Raw genomic sequence first — 23352 nt, forward strand, 5'->3', positions numbered from 1 at the left:
CCACGTGATACTGTTGTTTTGATGGAGAAAATAAATATAAAATGTTCCCTTTCTAAACTTAAACTTAAAATTCTCGCTGTTTATGCTTTCATTTATATATATATATTGGTTTCATAAATTAAATTCACCTATTGTCAGATTACCGACCAAAATCCGACGTCGAGTCGACGTCAAAATGAAACGTCTGTTAGACGTCGGGGATTCAACGTCGATTCGACGTTGTATGAAGGTCACCGACGTCGCGACAAAAATTCAACGTTGATCCAACGTTGGGTCAACGTCGGGTGTTTGCTGGGAATGTCTCCAACTTAATTTCAATAAGTTTATTTGACTGTACATAATCCAGAGCTTAAAAACTGCACTTACAAAATCATTCAAATTATATAGTAAGTGTAATCATGCGTAAAATTTAAGCTCGTTTTTTGATATACATGGGAACATTTTTCACTGTGGTGTATGAAAAATGCGCGCTCCATATAACTGTGAAACAGAATGAGTTTATCCTATTGCGATCAGTGACCCTGTAATGCGTTATCTTTAGCCAAGTACATTTACTTTTCTTACTGGATTCGTCAGCTAGTCTTTGACATTATGGCTGGTTTGGATTTAATTGATCTTAAACTTGTTGAATTTACATATTTTATAACATTCTGTGTTGTAATCTATTCTGTGGTTAGTGCATCGATTTATGCATACTTGATATCAGTGTTTACACTTTATGTTTGTTTGAAAGTTATTCGTAAAAAATCTACAGGGACAATAGAGATTAAACACCAAGGTGTTTTTATCACTGGCTGTGATACAGGTATATTTTGTACTACTATATAACTCAACATGTTTAGAAATAAATAAATAAATAAAAAATAGAAAACCTCACGCTTAATTATATTGTTTAAAGTTATCTAATGTAGGCTCGAATTAATGGAGTTTCTACATAATTTAATCCTGAATACATTGCTGTTGTGGTTGTTTTTCGCTAAATACAAAAGATGTTTACTAGTGCACGATGTAATACGGACTATTAGATTATAATATTTTACCGTACATTAACATTTGTACTACATGTATATTCAGGTCACGTTAAAGTCTCTTATCTTGCTTATCTATACAATAACCTACTTTTCTACATCTTTACAGTTGACAGATGGTACAACTATTTCAACATGTTTAGATGCAATTCAATTTTTAAACGCATTAAACGCCTGGGTTAAAACATTTTGACGCGTGTCTTTTAAGTTTTTAACTTCTGTTAATCAATGTACTCTACCGGCAAGATAAATCGTATCAAGATATAAATATTCAAGTAACGTGTTAAAAATCAATGCTCAGAAGGCGCTGAATTTGTGTCAGAAAGGTGAAGGTTGTAAGATTATAAACCAATTTGTTTGTATAGTGTCACCAATGCTGTTTCCAGTGTTATAACTATAATAAATTGGCTATAAGGCTATAAGACTAATTGCAAAACTGATATTCAATTCAATGTTCATTTGGCTTAAACAATTTATATATAAAAAAACAAAAAAACAAAACAACCTTGAGTTGCCTGAAATGGCATTTGAACTCTAGACCTCTCGCTTCCAAAGCGAGCGTGTTAACCCCTCGCCCATGGGGAGCTATAAGATAACAGCCTGAAGAATACCATATTATTCTAAATTAGAGTTTGTAACCCTTATTAATTTCGATATATTTTGTTCACGGTAAACCTGTTGTTTAACAGTTACACTGAAGTAAATAATCATGGAGCTGAATATAAGCATGTATATCTATAAGAATAACACAATATAAGAAATCTTCGAATCGGGAACTATTTTTTCGTTACGAAAATTAATGCGCCTGTCATTTGACAATCTTTTCGCAGTGAACACGCCTTAATTTTTCGGCGTTAATGCACATATGAAGCGAAGTAACCGCTTCGAGGAGTTTGGACATCTTTCGGTATTTGCAAATAAGAACATCAGGGTCTGAAATTTCGCTACCATTATTTGTTTGGTCTGACGTCCCAAACAAAAAATGAACACTCAAGTAAAAATGCTCTTTATGCACTCTTGCAGTACAAAATAAGTACAGAAGCATATTTAAAGTTATGCAGATTGATTGCAATAACGGGTAAAACTAGAATTATTAATGATAATTAATTTCAGTTCTGATATATGTCTTGGTACTGTATCTCATGGTATTGAACCATTAGAAAAGCGTGGCAAATAAAAGGGGGCATGAGAGAGCACACATCCAAAGCAAAACATCGCCAGTGGGACGCATAGTGTTCTTTTATTGTCTTTACAGGGTTTGGACATGATCTGGCTAGAAGACTGGACAGTCTACAGTTTACAGTTTTTGCCGGGTGTCTTCATCCAGAAGGTGACGGAGCTAAGAAGTTAAAATCAGCGTCATCCAAACGCCTGCATGTTGTTCCCCTAGATGTTGGATCAGATGAAAGTGTACAGGAAGCGCATGACTATGTTGTAAAACATCTACCAAATAGTGGTCGGTTTGCTTTACTCGAAGCATAAGCTGTTTCTGCAAAGCTTTCTTTATGATGGATATACTGATCTCAAATTTAATACAAGTAATTGCACATTTTAGGGACATAATTACATTACATCAACATACACATCTTTATGTTTTATTTAAGAAATAATATATCCCAAACTGTGATTTTATCGCTCAATAACATCACTGTTTGGAGTTCGGATGCGAGGAATTATATCACGAGGGCGTAGCCCGAGTGATATAATGATGCGCATCCGAACGACAAACAGTGATGTTATCCAGCGATAAAATAACCGATTTGGATATATTATTTCGATTCTAACACGACATAAACAAAAAAAATGCTGCCGTACCTGCTATTAAGCAAAATTGCACCTGATTTGTTTCCGTACTTATTGTCAGCGCGTCGGATTTTATAGTGGTTATGTCACATGTATAATGATTACGTCACATGCCTAAATATAGAACGTCAAACAGTGACTCTATTGCATAATAACACACACTTTCGGTTCTTCTATGTTCAGTGTGGCCATACCACGTGACCGTGACGTCATTTTTGGCATCATTTCCAAGAGAAAAACCGCTCGCTTCAAACAAGAAAATAGCCGTAAGTATTTTATTTCTGCACCAATTTCTATGGGAAATGCACCAGTCTACGGGAAAAAATATTAGCTTTCCGCGGAATATTAGATCTCAATCAGTAGATGAGCCATTTTATCAAACACTTTGCATAACCTTAGAAGTTGTTTGTATACGAGCGGACTGCAGTTGCAAGCAACTTTGTTTTTTGCATTACCTGATCTATACGATGATTTAAAGACCACATTAACATCAACCGGGAATATCGAAGGCAAAGTCCTGCCTAAATATTTCTATTTTGTTACAATTTATTGCGTAAATTTTACATTTTCTTCAATTTTCAATTCTGGCACCAGTTCCAAGCCAAAATAAAGGGACTACAGTTTAAAGCAGTTTTCAGAATTGACTGAAAATACGAAGCAGCGTGCATACTTTCTCTTCCTTTTATAATTTTAACCACCGAAACCAATTTTTATTAACCAAACGATGTTTATTCTCAAAAGCGTATGTGTTTCTCTTTTTAAAATTTTACTTGCCGCGCTTTATCTAACTTTGATGGTCGTTAAATTGGCCACTGTTCAATGAAATGTATTTGCTCATTCGTAATTACACAGGCATGATTGTGCAAGCTATACCAGTTACTTGTTTCGCACTCATGAATGGAGTCAAATCAAACAAATTTAGGGCTCCCATATACATATATAGAGGATATTGAATGAGTGTAAGTTAAATTCTGAATTTATTGCACCAGTTGAATAAAATTATATTATGCGAGCCTTTGGTGAGCATAATATCATTTTATTCAACGAGTTCAATAAATTCAGTAATGAACTTGAATTTAATATTCTATTTATGACACACCCAAAATAAAGACCGTTTAAAGTGAAATAGAGTCATTTTTCACTGGCGCGCCTATATAGTATAACGCTGACATTTAGCGCGTCTTTACACTATGTTTGTATAACGCTAATGACGTCACGTCAAAATATATGCACGGCCGTGCAATAACATTTTTACGGAGTCGCAAAATATGCATGGGTGTGTGATAAATTTAAATATTTAGGCACAGTTTGAAGTTGTTTAAATCAAATTCTTATCTTATGCAATATATCGTGTTTTCTCCTATTTCAGAATGGCTGACAACACATTTGTATGCTCTCAGTGCGGGAAAGGTTTCAAGTACAAGAGAAATCTAAGAACTCATGAACGCGGACATTCTGGGACGCTACCTTTCACATGCTGTGGAAAGGGATTTGCTTCATCGCGAGAGTTGGAAAGCCACAGGTAATTCTTTCAGTGTTATTTTTGTAAAGAGTTACTTTAACCTTCAATTATACATATACTAGGAAAAACTGCAACAGTGCTTTTGTACGTTAGATTCAAGTTTTTTTATAACGTTTATGTTGTTAATTAAGATTAATATTATGGAAGTTTCATGTCATGAAGTGGATAAAATCTCATTCCGCCAGAATATCGTGAATATTTACATGAGTACATACTGCTATAAAATGGAATTAACACAATATTTTTTGTTTAGAAACTGCCATAATTAATAGTGTTTCAGAAACTAAACTTGATTGTTTCCCACTTATTATCAGAGTGTGTATATGTAGCACTTCAATTGTAAAGGTAAATACATTATCATGGTCAAATTTTCCGGGTTTTTTTTCTCTTCAGTTGTACACATATAAATTTTATTTTATAGATGCTCTGTTCATGGTGAAACCAAAAAGTTCGTCTGCAAGACATGTGGAAGGGATTTTGCCAGGGCCCAGACACTTGCTTTACACGAAGCTAGGGAAGCAAGAAATGAAATGTGTACGTGTGATGTGTGTGGTCACAAGGCAGTAACCAAAGATGACCTTAAGGTTCATCTGGCCACACACAGTGAAGACAGAAGACACGGATGTCATGTGTGCGGAAAGAGATATAAACACAGTAGTTCTGTGTATAAACATGTAAAGAAGACGCATAATACTGATCAAAATAACAATTAGCTCTCGAAACAATGTCAACAGTATTAGGATTGTTTAATTGAATAAATTGTTGACTTGTTAAGTCGTACAGTAAGTTGCTTGGTAATAATGTAACCGTAATTTTCTATAATAATAAGTTAGCTATAATTTCTGCAAATAAATTTGGACAATGAGGGTATCATTTTAATATCTATACTATTCTACTTCACCATTAAATCATTTTCAAAAATGTTATTGTCGATAATCATTTTTATTTTCATTTTCAAGTTTTATTTCAAAAAATTAGACTGTGATAATTGAGTGTATGTTTGTCAAATCATTATGCTATTTACTTTTTTGTTCACTTCTCATGACGTCCGTGGGCCTCTTTTCATATATGCTAAATAAACATAGAGTCATGAGTAATGCAGTATATTTCATGTTTTAATGTTCGTGTCTTTTGTAAGTATAGAATTACTCAATCATTGTAATCATTATTTTATTTGTGTATTGTTTTTTTTCCCATATTTTTCAAGAAATTTGACTGTGATAATTGAATTTACTGTGATTTTAAAGTACTTATGTTATTTATGTTGTTTATTAATTACAATGTATGTAAATAAACATATCAAAGTACTAAAGCTGGCTGGTTTCATATTACTAAAGTATCAGGTATACGAGACACAAATTTCAACAAGAAGATTCTGATGATATTGAAAAATAAAATTGTTCTACACAAAGAATAAAACCTTAATGATAATGAAAGTCCATAGTGATCAATTAAAATCACAATGTAATATCATTTGGATCTACTCATTCAAATCAGACCAAAAATATGGCTGCGAGAGTTTATGATATTTTTGTATACGGTTCATACAAGGATAGCCCAATTAAGTGCATAATGACTCGATATATACACAACATAACGAATCATACGTTATGCCGTAAAAAAGTATGACATGTAAACTTTCAATGCTTGCGCAACATGTGACGTCAATAAATCAAATGAAGCCAGGGAAATCTCTTCTATACTCAATGTAGTTCAACATATCTTTTATCATTTTTATAATGTCAGACTTATCGATCAAATGCTTGTAATTTATCACTCGGGCATATAGGCCTTGATTATATTCCTGTTTATTTGACATTTAAACGTGAATAATTCTACATCAATGCACTCAAAATTCGTTTATATTTCCCAAATAAGCATAAAATGTTAACATTACGTTCCTGGCTGAGCATGTAACAATTAACGCCATGTCAAATTTTGATATAACATTTTATTTACAACTTATATTAAAATATAAATCTAAAACAATATGCACGTTCTGTAAAGAATCAACAAGCAATCATTTTAACATACTTCAACTCATCTTTGTGTGCATGTTTGGTATATCACGACTCTGTTATCAGTTATTTCTTAATCAAAATATTAATTATACCATCTTCACTATCCCAAAGTCTCTACTGTCTTGAATTTCTTTCAAAGAAAAAAAACAGAATATTTTGATTATATCTTTAAAATGAAGTATGGTGCACTATATCCGTTGAACAAGGCACTTATTTTGTAACTTGAATGTTAATTCGTATAACATGTCTTTTTTAAGCTTAATGTTGTTTTGACAAGTGTTCATGTTATATCGTTCATGTCGAGTCCGAGCCTAAAAGTTGGCAGCAATTTGCTTTCGTTTCGCCTTGCATTCTCAAATCGGACAGGTAATGTCCCTCTCGCAACCGCATTTCGGTTCCCATCCTGCCTTGCCTCTTTTACTTTTGATTTTAACCTCCGCCTTCCAGGGTCATCAAATTGGTGATCTCTGAAAAAAAGCAACAACACAGAAAACAGTTAATATAATAAATCTAATATGTTTTGAAATTTTATGGTAACGTCGGAAAATTTATTGATGCTGTCAAGGTTTGCTGAAAATGTCGTCTGCCTAATACTTAGATTATAAGATTATAAGATTTCTCAAAATCAGAAAAAGTAATTTCTGTTGGTCAAATGTATATCCATTGTACTGGCTTTTCATAGTTCATTGTAATGCTGAAACACCTTAAATAAAATTATTGTTAATTATTACCGCACTTTAGAAGCTTTGCTGTCAGCATTGACATCGTCCGAGTTCATTTCAAGTGATTGCTCTGAATTATACTGTCCTACTAGTTGGTATACATTTTTTCTTGAAGTCCGGTACGAGAACGTTCTGAAAGAAGAGAATGGGGAATTCATGACCCAAGAATTCATTAGGACGACGCTATCTATTCATTGAGTATATATGTATGTATGTATGTATGTATGTATGTATGTATGTATGTATGTACGTACGTACGTACGTACGTACGTACGTACGTACGTACGCACGCACGCACGCACGCACGCACGCACGCACGCACGCACGTACGTACGTGTGTGTGTGTGTGTGTGTGTGCGTGCGTGCGTGCGTGCGTGCGTGCGTGTGTGCGTGCGTGCGTGCGTGTATGTATGTATGTATGTTTGTATGTTTGTATGAATGTATGTATGAATGTATGTATGTATGTATGTATGTATGTATGTATGTATGTATGTATGTATGTATGTATGTATATATGTATGTATGAGAAAATAACTGAGAAAATTAAAACAATATAGATTTTAAAGATTGAATGAACCTTTAAGTTGCCATACCTCTTTGGATCCAATCGCATGTGCAGCTTCTCAATCGTCATGTCCCTGAATTTTTCCAATTCTCGCATGTGATGTGCCCTGTCCCCTTCGGCAGAAAAAAATTTTTAGAAAAGAAAGTTTCTCCCATCATGCTGGAGAAGGCTCGTACATGGTACGTTTTACTTCTGACAATGTTGTACAAAGTTCTCTTTGCATCAATACTAGCGATAATGGCCTCCCATAGTTGTGTTGGCCAACCTTGGACATACATACCAGGTGGTGGAAATGAAGAAAAATCTATATGTCCAATTAATCTCGATCGTAAAGCTGAACGGAGGCTTATTCGATTTTCGGCTGAAATACCCGGTTCATCTTCCGCTCGCCACCAGTTTCTAATGTCCCGACAAAGCCTTGCTTCACTTACGTCTCCATTTTTAAGCATTTCGTTTTCAACAGCTTCGCTAAAATGCGTATTAGCCACAGATACTGTCATGGGTTCAGTAATACAATCCACCATGCCAATAGATAACAACGTCTTCTTCGATTTTGCTACTTTTCGCCAAGCCTGATTGCTGAATCCATCAAGACCCCCTTTTGCACTTTTTCTTCTCGTTCTGGTAAGTAAATGGGATGAATCGATACAACTAACCTCCAGCTGACATCTACTTCTGCTAAAAGATGGGTAATAGAACTGTTCATCTATGTCTTTGTCTGCAACCGGAAATTGCCGTTTTGGCTCATTTCGTTGTTGTTGCCATTGCTTATAATCGTCTTCCCAGATATATTCTGCGTAAATAATGTTCAAATCTTTCTTAGTTAAGGATTTATTAAGTTGCTTAAGAGCAAGTTCTGATAATCGTTTAGGTTGATAATGTGTTTTTGTTTTTGTCATTCTTGTTTTATCTGATAGTTTGTAATGTAAACCTAACAACTTGCATATTTGTCCGACTTTCGCCTCTTTCCTGTCGCTATCTTTCAATTTTAGTTTATGTGTTCTATTGATGTACCGTACTATGATACGTAATTCGCAGTCACGCAGCTTTCTAAGAGATTTATCATCAACGAAATACGAGGAAATGTCTCTGGATGATAAATTATCCCATGATTGTTTTGCGTTCACAAGTTTATCGACTCGAAATAATGCCAACAATGAAGTATTGTCTGCTTCATTCCAATGAATAATTTTTTCTTCAGTTGACGATTGAATTGGTACTTCTTTCTCAAATTCAATATGAGTCACTTCTGAATCATCTTTGTCGTCTATTTCGTCTGCATTTATTTCCGTGTCTTCTCCTATAAGTACCGGATTCAGTACATTTGACATGCTATCAGATGTTGTTCGTTTCTGTGCATTTTCTTTTCTTCTTTGTGCTGCCACACTGACTGAAATCTTAGGTAAACGCACTCCATTATTAGTACATATAATTGATTTTGATTCCGACTGATCCTCTGCGTGAACTTCATTTAGGCGTATAACTACTTTGTTCAGGTCACAAAACTCAGTAATTATATCACGCTTTGACTTCTTTTCAACCTTATTCCAAACATCCTTTTGAAGTTGTAATGTCGTCAGTGGGGCTTCGTTTTCATCTCTTATTGCAATACAATGCCATTGGCCATCGAACGATAACGCAGGTACATACAAACCTTTTTCTTTACAACTGTTCATAACACATTCGACAATTTTTCTCATTGTACTTGTATCGAGTGATCCACCTTTAGGAAACCAACAGACAGGCACACTATGAGCCCTGTCTTCTTCCCACTTTCTATCTAGGTCACAGCAAAGGAACACGACTGCCTCTGTTGCTGGTATTCGTTGCAATTCATAGAAATCGTCATAACACTTTATCAGCTGATTTAACAGAACCTCACATCTTTGAACCGAGTATATCCCATTGTCATAGCTGTTTTCCGTATCTGGTTGATGTTTTAAAGATTGGAACACACCAATAAACTCCACCATATCTTCTGAACTACAAGCCTTATGAATTTCAGCAGAGAGGCAGTCTGCTTTCTTCCGACAGCTTCGTTTTGGTCTTCTAGGCTTATCTACATCATACAACTCCACAGCCGCCTTAAATGCCCTTTGGAATAGAGTAGGGTTTCTTTTAATTCTAAAGCATGTTGAAATGTCCGGACGCCAGCTTAAATAGAGAAGTTCTGGTACATTCAATGCCTCAATTTCACTTAAGCATTGTAACAAATACCTTCGTGGGAAAACTTGTGTGGACATCGTAAATTGGACATTTCAATTCAATACCACACGTAGTACAATCTTCTCTCTCTGTTGTTCTAACGCTGCCGTCTGGAGAAATTATCATAAATGGTTTTGTGCGTACAGAATCTAGTTCGATGTACCCTTCTTCGTACATTTTTAGACCTGGACACATCATGGGTAAGACTTTACCGACCATGGTAGCAGCGGCGTTGATCTCGTTTTCAGTTCCGTGTAACATTGCAGAGCTGCATTTTGTTGATCTTTCCTTCTCAGGAAGTCCAACCACTTTAACGTCAAAGTGTTCTTTTTGACTAGTTAAACCATCTAAGCCTAGTGCATTGTACATCGAGCTTCCAGTAATTTTAACTTGTTTTCTTCGATCAAACCACTGTTCAGATCTTTGTTTTATTTGACGAGTTGTTGGATTTTCTGATTGTTGTTTTATGTCCGTTTCACAATAGTGTTCACTTTTATGCAAGTCTATATCCGTCTTTGTTACCACATTAGGTGATTTTCTAAGGCTGCTAATGAAAATAAGCAGTTCATTAATTAACGCCATACTCTCTCTTATGAATGTGTCTATATCATATATGAATGCTATCGTTGCACTTATTGCATATACAAACTTGCCATTTTTCCAATCATCCTTTCCTCCCTTTTCAATAAGTTTCTCTTTGGCGTATTCTTTTTTCTTCTTCAAATCTCTAGATGCGCATATGTTTAAGGACACTATTTTATATTGACTTGATAAAGTGTCAGAAATTTCTTTTCGTTCATCATCCGTTAATTCTGTGCATATGTTATCAACTGTGTTCATTTCAGAGAATTTGCACAACAACCTATTTACTGGCATTTTCCTCTCTTCCAAAATACATTTTCGTTCGCTTAGCGACAGATCCTGCTCAAATCCAAGTAAATCAACGTCGCCTGACGTTTCCTTTAATCCTCTTTTAAGCTTCTTGCCATCAAATGTTAGACAGTATGAAGCATTTGAATTCGAGGCTGCAAGGCTTTCCAACATATCTGTAAATATTCCAGGCTGTCTGCCGTAACTGTCTGTTGAAATGTCATATGGAGTGTAAGATGTTAGAATGTCCTTCCCCGGCACAGCAAAGTTAATCTCTGAAGTCGTAGGACTATAAATGCCTCTCTCGGCTTGGCCTGTCAACACAGAATTCCTGTTTTTTAATCCTGACATAAAGTATACAAACTGACCACCAAATAACCGGTATCCAAGTTTCCAAAACTTTTTGGTATTTTCAGAATATCTCATTTCAGTCGTACTATCACTAGCAAACCATTTAACCACTTCTAGCCATAACTGTAAGGCAATATTTTTCATAGGAAATTTGTTTTTGTTTACTAGTTGAAAGAACTTAAGGAACTCTTTATCATATCCTTCCGCACGCATTGATTCAATCACAGACGGTATCAGCTTTATAATTTCTTCAACAAGAGGAATGTCAATTTTGTCTGTGTTGATAACACCGTCACATAGTTCTTTCTCAAGCTGTTCGAGTTTCAAGTCATCTTCACCAAAATAATCTCTATTAATTTGATCATTCAAACCAATTTTTTTTGCCGGAATATTTGCAACCGATGTATATAATGTTCTCCTAGTTCTTTTTGGAAAAGGTGATTTAGACGGCGTTATCTCTGATTCAGATCGTGATTTGGACGATATTCTTTTCACACTTGACCTCTTTGGCGTCGAGAATTTAACATTTGATGGCGATCGAACAGATGTAAAGGTTTTCGTTGCCGTTCGGGGTGTTTTGGGGGAATACAACTTGTTGACACATGAGGAAAATTTGACTCTATTATATATCTCATCTTCTGTGCAGATCCACTGGCGTGGAAATTTGATCTTTCTGGTTTCAGTTTTGAAACGATTTCGCCTGCACCGCTTGCCAAGCGTGAGTTTTGACTTCGGTTTTGTCATCACATGTTAGTAAAGGCATTTACTGCAGCATACTGAAATATAAAATATTGTACTGTAAATATTGTATATCTAGCCATAAACTAACTTTAAAAGAAACAAGTCGTATATAAAACTTTTGTAGACAGACATACTTTAAGATCCAATACGCCCCAAAATACATACGTTCATTTTTATTTCTCAAACGCCTTTTATTGTTTCTAAAACTTTATAACTTAAAAACTTACTGAAGTATATATTGCTTCTGTTTATTTTTCGTTATTAGTACAGCATACATGTAGTAATATAATAGTTTGTATGGAAGTCTAAATACTTCTTCTTTACATTTGGCTGCCTTTATTATGAATGATCTCAAATGCAAATCTATTTTAATAAGAAAACGTATCTGACATGTTTCACACTATTATTTTCACGATTTAAATTGCTTCACCTCCCTTTCTTAAGAAGATAAATGTTTAATTCTCTTTAATTTGATGAAATTCTTTACTGTTTCAGATTTTTCTATATGATATATTGTTATAAATTATTTTTATAATTTACTGAAAAGAAATATAAACATTGCGAAAAATTGAAATGACTTGTGCAATAATAGATTTTGCTTCAATACACAAATAGATTTTTTTCTATAATTTGTACTATCACAAAAGAGCAAATGTAATCTTTGTATAGAACTTTCAAAGTTAGTTAAAGCGCGGCAAGTAAAATTTTAAAAAGAGAAACGCATACGCTTTTGAGAATAAACATCTCTTGGTTAATAAAAATTGGTTTCGGTGGTTAACATAATAAAAGGAAGAGACAGTATGCACGCTGCTTCGTATTTTCAGTCAATTCTGAAAACTGCTTTAAACTGTAGTCCGTTTATTTTGGCTTGGAACTGGTGCCAGAATTGAAAATTGAAGAAAATGTAAAATTTACGCAATAAATTGTAACAAAATAGAAATATTTAGGCAGGACTTTGCCTTCGATATTCCCGGTTGATGTTAATGTGGTCTTTAAATCATCGTATAGATCAGGTAATGCAAAAAACAAAGTTGCTTGCAACTGCAGTCCGCTCGTATACAAACAACTTCTAAGGTTATGCAAAGTGTTTGATAAAATGGCTCATCTACTGATTGAGATCTAATATTCCGCGGAAAGCTAATATTTTTTCCCGTAGACTGGTGCATTTCCCATAGAAATTGGTGCAGAAATAAAATACTTACGGCTATTTTCTTGTTTGAAGCGAGCGGTTTTTCTCTTGGAAATGATGCCAAAAATGACGTCACGGTCACGTGGTATGGCCACACTGAATAGGAAAAAATGCGGGTCGTGTTAGAATCAAGAATAAAGTTCTACCTGTATACATAACACACTGAACATTTCTTATTCCCTTTTCTCTATGGATTATTGACGAAGTGGGAAGAAAAATTACATTCCACTGTTATATCAAAATTTACGCCAGCTTTCTAATGATATCCATGCATACCCTGCAAGAACCATACAGTCAGAGCTCGCAAATATTAACAATTTCCATATTATTTATAAAGGTATGTGGGCGATTGTAAGTAACGCCGGATTCAACGTCATGGGCGATGTAGAATTGTGTACCATCGATTTGTACAAGAAGGCCATGAATGTCAACTATTTTGGTGCTATACGTACAATCAGAAATTTTCTTTATATGGTCCGTAAAAATAAAGGTGAGATGATGGCACGTTTTGTGACTAGTCCAATAACACTCGCATTTATGGCAAATAAAACACGTCGTATGTTGTGAGCCTAAATTTAAAGAAAATAGTTAATCAATATAATTACATTGAAAATTGAAGTTTCTGTTTTAAATACATCAATTTTTTCCCTCTTATTTTTATTTGATGAACCAAACGTTCATGGTTGAAATGTAAATTGTAATTATGGACTTAAGCGTCGTGATTAATAGAACACCAGGATCAATAGACATTAAAAAAATGCCAAGTCCTAATACATTTCCATACTACTTAATTGGAGCCATAAGTTTTTTTTCCAAAGTTTTTAATTAATGTGATCAGCTGATATGTTACCGTCTAATTGTTTCCCTTTTATTTCAGGAAGAGTTGTGATTGTATCAAGCGTAAAGGGACGGTTTCCATTTCCGGCTGATTCAGCATATCACGTGACAAAGCATGGACTGGAAACGATGGGAGATAGTCTCCGACTAGAGATGCTCAAGTTTGGCGTTCAGGTTTCAATTATTGAACCTGGCGCTTATGCTAGTGCCACTTCATGTCAAAATAAACATGTTGTAAGATCTTTTTAATTGTAATTGCTACTTTCTTCTAGAATTGAAATAGTTTAACTAGCATAGTCATTTGCTCATTATACTAGTGTTAAACTGTCAATTTTAAAGTTATTTGGAACCGCATGTTCTTATTCATCAGAGGTTTTATTTAATATAAAACTATGTTATTCAGCGTCCTTTAAAGGTACACTTATTCAATAAGAAAAGTACAGTGTTTCTTGAATATATAATAAACATTGCTCTCCATGCTTGACAGACTTATGAAGTTCGCTGATTTTTTGTTTTGAAGTCATCTATTGCATACACCAATGAGGCATACACATATTGTTTTTGAAACTTCAGTTTGACCGATACAGGGAAGAGGCGGATGAGATGTGGAAAACAGCGACGGAGGATGTACGCAAGACATATGGTAGAAAATACGTTGACGCGGAAATTGCCAAACAGGAAAATGCCATAACAGGAAGTGCCTTAACCTCTAAACCAGTCATAGACGCTTTGGAAGACGCTATCGTCAGTGAACGTCCACATACACGATATTTGGTCGGTGGCGGAATCTGGTTTGACCCTCATGCAGTATGTTTATATACTATTAGCTAGTACTATTAACACAAGTCGCACTTTTCATGATGCAATTTTCACTACAAATTTTCACAAATAAAACATATCGCTACTTGCACTGTCGGTAAAGGATATTGTTTATCTTTACCGAAAACTGCCTGGTAATAAACTGACTGAAATCTTGTCAGTTTCATAGTCACGTTCTGGTCACACACTTGATTTCACACTTAATAAAAACATATTTGTAAATCAGGTTGTTTTATTATCTTTGGGTTTTCAAGGATATTCATTTTACATACGAAAATGTTGATTTGTCTTTAAGTGAGCATTAAATGCAGACTTCGACGTTTTGTTGATCTTAGATTATATTTTATATTTTTGAATTTTCAGACCATGGCCCGGTACTACGACTATCTTCCAACTTGGCTGACAGACTGGATCATTATAAAATGGTCTGGTTGTGATAAGTTCCCGGACTACAAGAAACTGAAACTTGAATGATACATTCAGTATATGATGTAATTATTAACTAAAAGAACTCAGGAAATTTGACAACTTATTGTTTCTTTCCCTTTGAAGTCGCTTTAAATTAGTGAAATTAATAAATATAGGTAAAGATTTATACTTTGAAATGCATTTAGGATTCTTCTAACCCATCTAAGTCATGATTTCACCAATAAATGTGTTTAGTCGTCTGTTTATTTCATTCAAAACCATTTGATTTTATTATCCTGTTGACTTGTTTCTTGAAGAATATATACGCAAGGGAATACTAACCATCGTGTTATTTTTGAAATAGAAACATTGAAGTGCTAAATCGTATATCCAACCATGTAGAAATGTTCCTAGTAAATAAAAGGTGGGAAACCCTATTTGAGACCCTGATCTGTTATATGTGTATATACATGCAAGTAACACTAAATAAAGCTTACTTACATAAAAACGTTGAATAAACTAATGAAATGACAACCTTGATGATAGCCTAGCTCATTTTCCACCCATCACAAAGAACAAGCTACACATAGCGTCTTATTTTACTTGAAAGAAAAAAAACTTGAAAGAAAAGAAAAAGATTTATGATATCATTCGGGTACATTTCTTTTTTTAAGTCAGGAACAGAATACATCCATTAATAAAAAATATGTAAGACAAGATCAACAAGAATGTCATTTTGCACTCGACAGTATTTAATGAAAGCATATACACTTGATAAACATTTACTACGGATAATGTAACAATTTGGTGCATTGCAATTAAGGCATATTTCCTTAATAATATACCGAAAAGCTGCTTTTGTGCCATTTTAACATTTATATTAGTGCGACTAGATAAAATCATGCGAGGACCCTTCTACTTTGTTGAATTTTAGTTTCGTACACCATAAGAATTCCTGGAACTCGTTCTCGAGGTTCCCTTGTTATCTAATTGGCTACAAATAGTTGATCTATTTTACATGTAAAAGTATAAATTCTAAATATAAAAGCAAAGAACCCCCATTATGCATATAAAGTTACATATATAGTAAGACATATTAACAACGGACAGTGTAAATATGAAAAAAGAGCCCAATTTAAATTAGGACGTTTTGGCACACACGAACAGTTTGATTCTCTAATGTTTACACAAAACAACGATTGTTTTTCCTGAATGCACGTATGGCGTATGGTGATACATTTACGTCACATCACATGTAACCGAAAGAAATATATGCAGGTGAAAAAAAATCATACCAGATCGCTAAATACGGCATAAGTGTTGCAGGACATATGCATGCTCATATATGACAGTGTTAAATTGAATCTACTGTCAACGCCCCTAAGCAACGGCTTCAAAACCGAATTCAACGCTGTAATTAGAATAAGATGCGAGAAAAACTTTAAGAACAACTGCGTGATGGCAGTGCACATGTTAAAATCATCTTGTCATACAGTATGAAACGCAAAACAGATAATATCCGAGCCATACAATATCGCAATATCTAAACACAATTTGTTCTAGGTTCAGCATTCTGGTTCTAATTGTAAGCAAGTTAACTATATACCGATCCAATATATTCTGAATTCAGCATGACCTGATTTATCTAATTAATTAATAGAAAACCGAAATACGTATATATTAATTATTTAAAATAGATCGTGACATGTTAATATTAGAAACACTCTGATGTAGAGATTACACTTTTGTTATACGTACATTGTATTTATATTTTCGCTTTACATGAAATGTTAACGTTATATCGTGAGCTATTTTCAATAAGATCTCAAGGTCACACTGATGGTTTATCTAAGAACACTTCTTAAAACGGTATTGGTTAGTGAAATGTTTCTGCATAACATACAAACGCAATTGCCTAACAAGCAACGTATGTAAACAGAATTTAAAATCATAAATGTTAATGAAAGTATAAAAATGTATTCACAAACACTTGAAACAGGTAAGAATAACAGTAGGCAATATACTTGTATACAGTGTCATTTATATAGAAGGTACAAAACACAAGATTAAAAACATAAACGGATATAGAAAGCTCTGAGCAAATAAATTTAAGCATAATTTTAGCATCAGCATAAAAATAAGGCATAATGTAAATTTTATATATACAATTAAACCATGTACATGTAGTGACATTTAAACAATCAGTATTCATTTAGCCGAGGTAGATGGCCAAGAATTGGATATTTTGATAAGTTTAACAAAGACAATTAAAATTATAAAGAGCGTTAAAGCAGAGTTAAAATCAAAACTAGATCAGATGAAAACAAAGATGGACCAACACCTGGAAAATTCACAAGAACAAATTGAAAAAAATAAATTAATGGCCCAGGAAGCAAATAAAAGAGCTAATTATAATGAGCAATATAGCAGATAAAATAATGTTAAAATCTTAAATGTGCCAGTAAAAACAAATGAAACCGAGGATGTCTTGATAACATCTGTACAAAATATACTCGGGAAACATGAGATCACCCTAGAGAAAGAACAAATCATAGCAATTCACAGAATACCAGGAAAAACAGGTGATATTAAACCAGTGCTAATGAAATTGAAAAATAATAATGCAAAAATTGAAATAATGAGAAAACGCAGACCCCTGAAAGATGATGGCCACAGGCTAATTGATGATGTAACACAACTTAACCAGGGTTTAATCAACAGGTTGTCACTTCATCCAGATATTAGAAGTGCCTGGTTTTTTAATGGCAGTGTCTATGGTGCTACAGCAACAGGAAAAAGATACAAATTTGACATTTATGACAACATAAACTCTATAATTAATTGAAAAACAGAACTATAAAATAGAACATAAAACATGTGTACAAGAACTCTCATGTTTATAACAAAAGGAGTTTATAGTAATTATCTTGATACTGACTTGGAAATAAACTTTTCTTGCGTTCAAATGCATTGAATCCCAAGCTGTTTTTACAACTACAGATCTCATATAAAACGCTGTTAAGTTATATAATGTTTTATTGGCGTACTTTGACTTGAAATAGTATAAATGTTATCCATGAATGTATATTAGTAAAATGTTGGATTGCATGTGTATAAGTTGAAGATATATATACTACATGTGAAAGATGATGTTAATCATGCGGTGAATGGTTGTGTGTGGATCGTTGGCTTGGGGCATTGGTGGGTCAATTCCCTTTAAATTTAATCATAGTTGGCCCGTTGCTGCGCTGGACTGAATGATACGTGCTATACTGCCATGTGTATATATTATAGGTACACTATACTTTCATGTGTACATGTACTATATAATCATGTATTTATGTGCTATACAATAATTTGTATATGTATATTTGGAACTGTATAATCTTTTATGTTTAAGTTGTATACTCATTTATATATGTACTATAAAATCATTTACATGTGATATATAATCATATAATACATTATTGCTTATGGACTGTACACAGTAACCTTTTTTTTCACACAATCTCAAATAAAAATTGTGATTATATATTAAAGTATACAAAAAATGCTTGGTTCAGGATACAACTATATTATAACCAGTCATCTGCTTATCACACTTATATTATGGAACAACTACAAAATTAGAATTTGATGATATTTATTTAAAAGATGTCTGTGTTGCACATAATATCATACTGTAGAAGGCAATTCTTCGCAATTCTAGTTGCAACATCATTAACTATATAACATTTCTTTTTCTTCTTTTTTTCTCTTTGGTTTTAAATTCATTGTTTTAAAGACATTTTAAAATTTTCTTTTAATCACTGATTAAAGTCATGTTCATATCAATTTTGGTTCAAAAATTAAAAGGTGTCATAAATAAATAACAAAAAAAAGCCTAACTTATATACTCTAACATAATTAACACATGAAATAAATTATCATTGACTTTCTTAAAGCTTATTTCATTTTCTTGTATGTAAAGATTTTTTCTTTATTTTTTCCCCTTTTTGTATGAGAACTTGTCTTCTGTTCTTTTTTCCATATGTAATTTTTTGCATAATGGATGTTGTTGCAAGTTCCTTTTTTCTTTCTTTATTTTTTCTTAGTTTATTCATGCTAAACTATATTTTTACTTTATTGAGGCCATATTATTTAGCGTTGTTTCACTGGGATTATGTATTAATTTCAGTCAAGTGTAGTTATTTTGTACAATGGATATATAATGATGAATGTATAAAAATAACAATTGTCAATGAGTAATCTTAAGATTTTCTCTTATAATTGCCGAGGTTTGAATGATAGCATTAAGAGGCGTGATATTTTTAACTTATTCCATACCAAAAAAGCTGATATACTCTGTCTACAAGAAACTCATTTTATTAAAGAAATTGAAAAAAAAGTTTACTCCGATTGGGGTGGATTATGTTTTTTTAGTCATGGAAGGTCAAATGCTAAGGGTGTAGCCATTTTATGTAGGAAAAATTTAGGTATTAAGATAAATTCAGTTAAAACTGATGACTCTGGAAATTTTATAATTTTACAAGTATCAGTTGATTCAATAAATTTTCTACTAGTTAATGTATATGCTCCAAACATTGATAGTCCTAATTTCTTTAAAAATATTTTTGATGTTTTAGATTCTTATAGTGATAATGATTCATTAATTTTCTGTGGAGACTTTAATCTTGTTCAGAATCCAGACTTAGATTACCATAATTATAAATCAAAGTTTCATAATATTAAGGCTAGAAATTTTTTATTAGAAGCTATTGAAGATAAAGACCTAATAGACCCTTTTAGAGAATTACATGGTGATGTCAGAAAATATACATGGAGACGAACTAACCCTATACAACAAGGCAGATTAGATTTTTTTCTTGTAACAAGTAATCTGTATCAGTTTGTACGTAAATGTGACATAGATGTTAGTTATAGATCTGATCATTCAATTATATATTTAGATTTTTGTTTTGTTCCTGTTAGTCATGGAAAAGGTTTATGGAAATTTAACAATGCTCTTTTACATGACATTGGTTTAAACATATTTTATTCTTTCTCACATAAGCATATTTACATACATGATATTTACAATCAAAACAAGAAAAGGATTAGACTGGAAGCAATCTAATGCTTATTGAAGTCTTTTCCCAATGTACAATAAATATATGTGCGAAATAAGGCGAAATAAATTGTCGTTTGTTGACTTAGAAGGCTGATGTGTTACAACTTGCATTGAAAATGAATAAATAAATATAAGATATATCAATTATTTAAAGAAAAGCAAAATAAGACTAATAATGATAATAGTTTGATAAGTTCAGATAGAAAGAAGAATGAGATAGAAAAAGAAGGAGAAAAAAAACAACAACAGAAAAAATGACCTGTGATTTAACCCTTAATGATAGTTGAAAATTATTGGAGAGTCAAAGCGATTCGATTTTTCAATATATTTATGAACTGCAAGGAATATTTTCTCATTATCTGAGTCTGTAAGTGTCGTGTTACCAAACAGGATGGTTTTTAGTGAAACATGACAGTATGTGCTTATACAGTTTATCACTGAGGTCTTATGTTTTTATAAAGAGGACAGTCGAGAAAAAAAAATGACGAGTTGTTTCCCTTTGTCCACAGACGCAAAGAGGCGAAGGTATGATATTCTTAGAAAAAAGGTCTTCAGCCAAAGAGCTACAGTTGGTCCTCAGACGTGTGTGGAAAATCTGGAGTTTTCTTTTGCCATTTAGTAAAAATATTTCGGTGGCTTTTGAATGTTAGGAGATATACTCTTTTTTAAATGACGATAATGTTGGAGAGTTTGCGAACGTCACTTTGAAGACTGTTAAAGGCCTCGAGTTGTGCGATGGCAAGAAGGGAATTATAATATAGCGTGGTACGAGCTCTAGGAGCCCTGTAATAGTTTTGATTTCGTAAGTTATATTGATTGTTCATTGGTTGGAAACTTGATAGCATTTCAGAAAGATAAGGAGGGCAAGATTTTTGGTCATTTTATAAAAAAGGAACAAGTTTGTGGTTGTTACGACGAGATTCAAGGGATTCCCACCCTACCTCGGACATAAGTTTGGAAATTGAGACAAGTTTGGTTTGCACCCGTTACAATACGAGCTGCCTCGTACTGAACCTTTTCGATTGTTTCCTTCTCTTGAGATGTACAGTTATCAAAGTTAATATCACCGTATTCTAAAAGAGGACGAATGAAAGTCATATAAATTTTTTCCAGTGAATGACGATCAAGGATAAATTTCAACTTTCGCGCATTACATTGATACGCTTGTAGGCTTTTCTCCAATTATATAGTTTATATGAATATTCCATCTGAGATCAGAAGAGAAAAAATACACCAAGATGTTTATGATGAGTAACTTCTTGAATAGTCTCACCATTCATCTCTAAGGGGCGGATGGACTTGGTTGCCAGTTTTGCGAGTCAGATAAGAGATTCTGTTTTTTTTCGGGTTGAACTTTACCAACCAGGTTTTTGGCCCAGTCGGAGATAGTAGAGAGATCAGAGTTAAGAGTGGTAGCAGCAGAGGTAGGATCATCTACAATTAGATATAGACTCGTGTCATCAGCAAATAGCGCGAATATTAGCTTGTATATCGATAACAATGTCGTTTATATACGTTAAGAACAAAAGAGGTCCCAAAATAGATCCTTGAGGTACTCCTGCTCTAACAGTGCTCCATTTAGAATGTGCGCCAGGTATAACAACGCATTGCCTGCGGCCATGGAGATAGGATGAGAACCATGAAAGCAAGTTTCCATTTTGATGCCCATTACATTTTAAGTTTAAACAAATAGGCCTTTATGCCACACCCTGTCGAAATGCTTTACTAACATCACAGAATACGGCACGAACTTCCTTTCCTGCGTCAATTGCTTCAGTAAAGAAATTGTACAGATATGTTAGCTGGTTTGTTGTTGAGTCACCAGGTATGAAGCCTGACTGCAAAGGTGTTAGAATGTTGTTGGAGTGGAGGTAGTTGAAGGTGTGTTACATGACATTGAGTTCCTTGATATAATAAATAAGAAAATAGATGAAATAAAATTACAATATTGTTTACCAGTTTATGAAATAGATTATATTTTAGATATACAAAATACAGAAATAGATTTTGTTATTCATGCTGAACTTTTTTTGGAGACACTTTTAATGGAAATCAGAGGTAAAACTATTTCTTATAGCTCGTTTAAGGCAAAGGAAAGAAATGTTTATGAAAAACAACTAATGGAAGAAATTATTCATATTGAACAAAATTTAACAATTGAAAATAAAGACAAACTTTTACATTTACAAAATGAATTAAATGAACTTAGATGCAATAAAATTAAAGGTGCTATGATCAGGTCTAGGTCACAGTGAATTGAATTAGGAGAAAAAACCTTTTTTCTAACTATTTTTTGAATTTTAGAAAAAAATCACATTGTTTAGCTAAAAACAATTCCTTTCCTAGAACTTGATGACGGAACTTTATATATATGATCAAAAAGATATACTTACAGAAACTTGTTCTTATTATGAAAATTTGTATAAAAATGTTGTTTTGACTGATGACTCTGATATTGATAAAGAATTAGAGAATTGTGATATTACTATGTTGTCTCAGGATCAATCAGCAAAACTAGAAGGTCTCCTTTCGTACGATGAAGTCTCTTTTACATTAAAAAATATGAAAAATGATAAAAGTCCTGGATGTGATGGATTTACTTGTGTCATATTAAATGGTTTTTTATCCAATTTTTTTATAGTTAGACGAGGTTGTAGGCAAGGCGATCCAATTTCACCGTATATTTTCATTTTATGTGCAGAGATATTAGCAGTAAAAATAAGACACTGTAAGGATGTTAAAGGCATAATTATAGATGGGGAAGAATATAAAATTAATCAATTTGCAGATGATACATCACTTCTACTAGATGGTTCAGAAAAATCTCTAAATACTGCTTTAAAGTTATTAAGTAAGTTTACAGAAATTTCTGGATTAAAGATAAATTTTGACAAAACTAAGGTTATTTGGATAGGCTCTCTTAAATATAGTACTAGGTCAATTAAGACAAGATGGAAATTAACTTGGGGTGATACTCAGTTCAAATTGTTAGGTTTAGTATTTGATGTTGATTTAGAAAAAATGATGGACTTAAATTTTAATGAAAAACTTCAAAAAGTAAAAAATACTATCATTCACTGGAAAAAGAGAATATTAACTCCAATAGGAATCAAAGCACTGAATGTACTGATGGGGAGGCTATGACAGAATGTTTCAGACTT

The 23352-nt window shown here is 33.3% G+C and overlaps 2 protein-coding genes across 2 annotated transcripts; both read left to right on the plus strand.

Annotated features, from left to right (window-relative positions):
* The first annotated feature begins 531 nt into the window (after positions 1–531).
* Positions 532–15518, plus strand: LOC132724241 (D-beta-hydroxybutyrate dehydrogenase, mitochondrial-like). The gene is made up of 6 exons (XM_060709071.1): positions 532–805; positions 2284–2484; positions 13355–13507; positions 13895–14088; positions 14428–14661; positions 15037–15518. The coding sequence occupies exons 1-6, from the start codon at positions 592–594 to the stop codon at positions 15145–15147; spliced, it is 1107 nt and encodes a 368-aa protein (XP_060565054.1). The 5' UTR covers positions 532–591; the 3' UTR covers positions 15148–15518.
* Positions 3947–5537, plus strand: LOC132724242 (gastrula zinc finger protein XlCGF8.2DB-like). Its single transcript, XM_060709073.1, has 2 exons — positions 3947–4353; positions 4775–5537. The coding sequence occupies exons 1-2, from the start codon at positions 4202–4204 to the stop codon at positions 5064–5066; spliced, it is 444 nt and encodes a 147-aa protein (XP_060565056.1). The 5' UTR covers positions 3947–4201; the 3' UTR covers positions 5067–5537.
* Positions 15519–23352: the final 7834 nt, after the last annotated feature.

The sequence above is a fragment of the Ruditapes philippinarum genome, unplaced genomic scaffold, assembly GCF_026571515.1.
Source record: "Ruditapes philippinarum isolate M1 unplaced genomic scaffold, ASM2657151v2 ctg2035_1_1_1_1, whole genome shotgun sequence".
Lineage (NCBI taxonomy): Eukaryota > Metazoa > Mollusca > Bivalvia > Venerida > Veneridae > Ruditapes > Ruditapes philippinarum.

Bases quoted from the DNA above. Each gene is read 5' to 3' on its own strand.
- LOC132724242 (XM_060709073.1), top strand. From the start codon at position 4,202: ATGGCTGACAACACATTTGTATGCTCTCAGTGCGGGAAAGGTTTCAAG. The intron at 4,354-4,774 runs GTAATTCTTTCA...TTTATTTTATAG, and splicing joins CGAGAGTTGGAAAGCCACAG to ATGCTCTGTTCATGGTGAAA.
- LOC132724241 (XM_060709071.1), top strand. From the start codon at position 592: ATGGCTGGTTTGGATTTAATTGATCTTAAACTTGTTGAATTTACATAT. The intron at 2,485-13,354 runs GTCGGTTTGCTT...TTATTTATAAAG, and splicing joins AAAACATCTACCAAATAGTG to GTATGTGGGCGATTGTAAGT. The intron at 14,089-14,427 runs GTAAGATCTTTT...TTGAAACTTCAG, and splicing joins CATGTCAAAATAAACATGTT to TTTGACCGATACAGGGAAGA.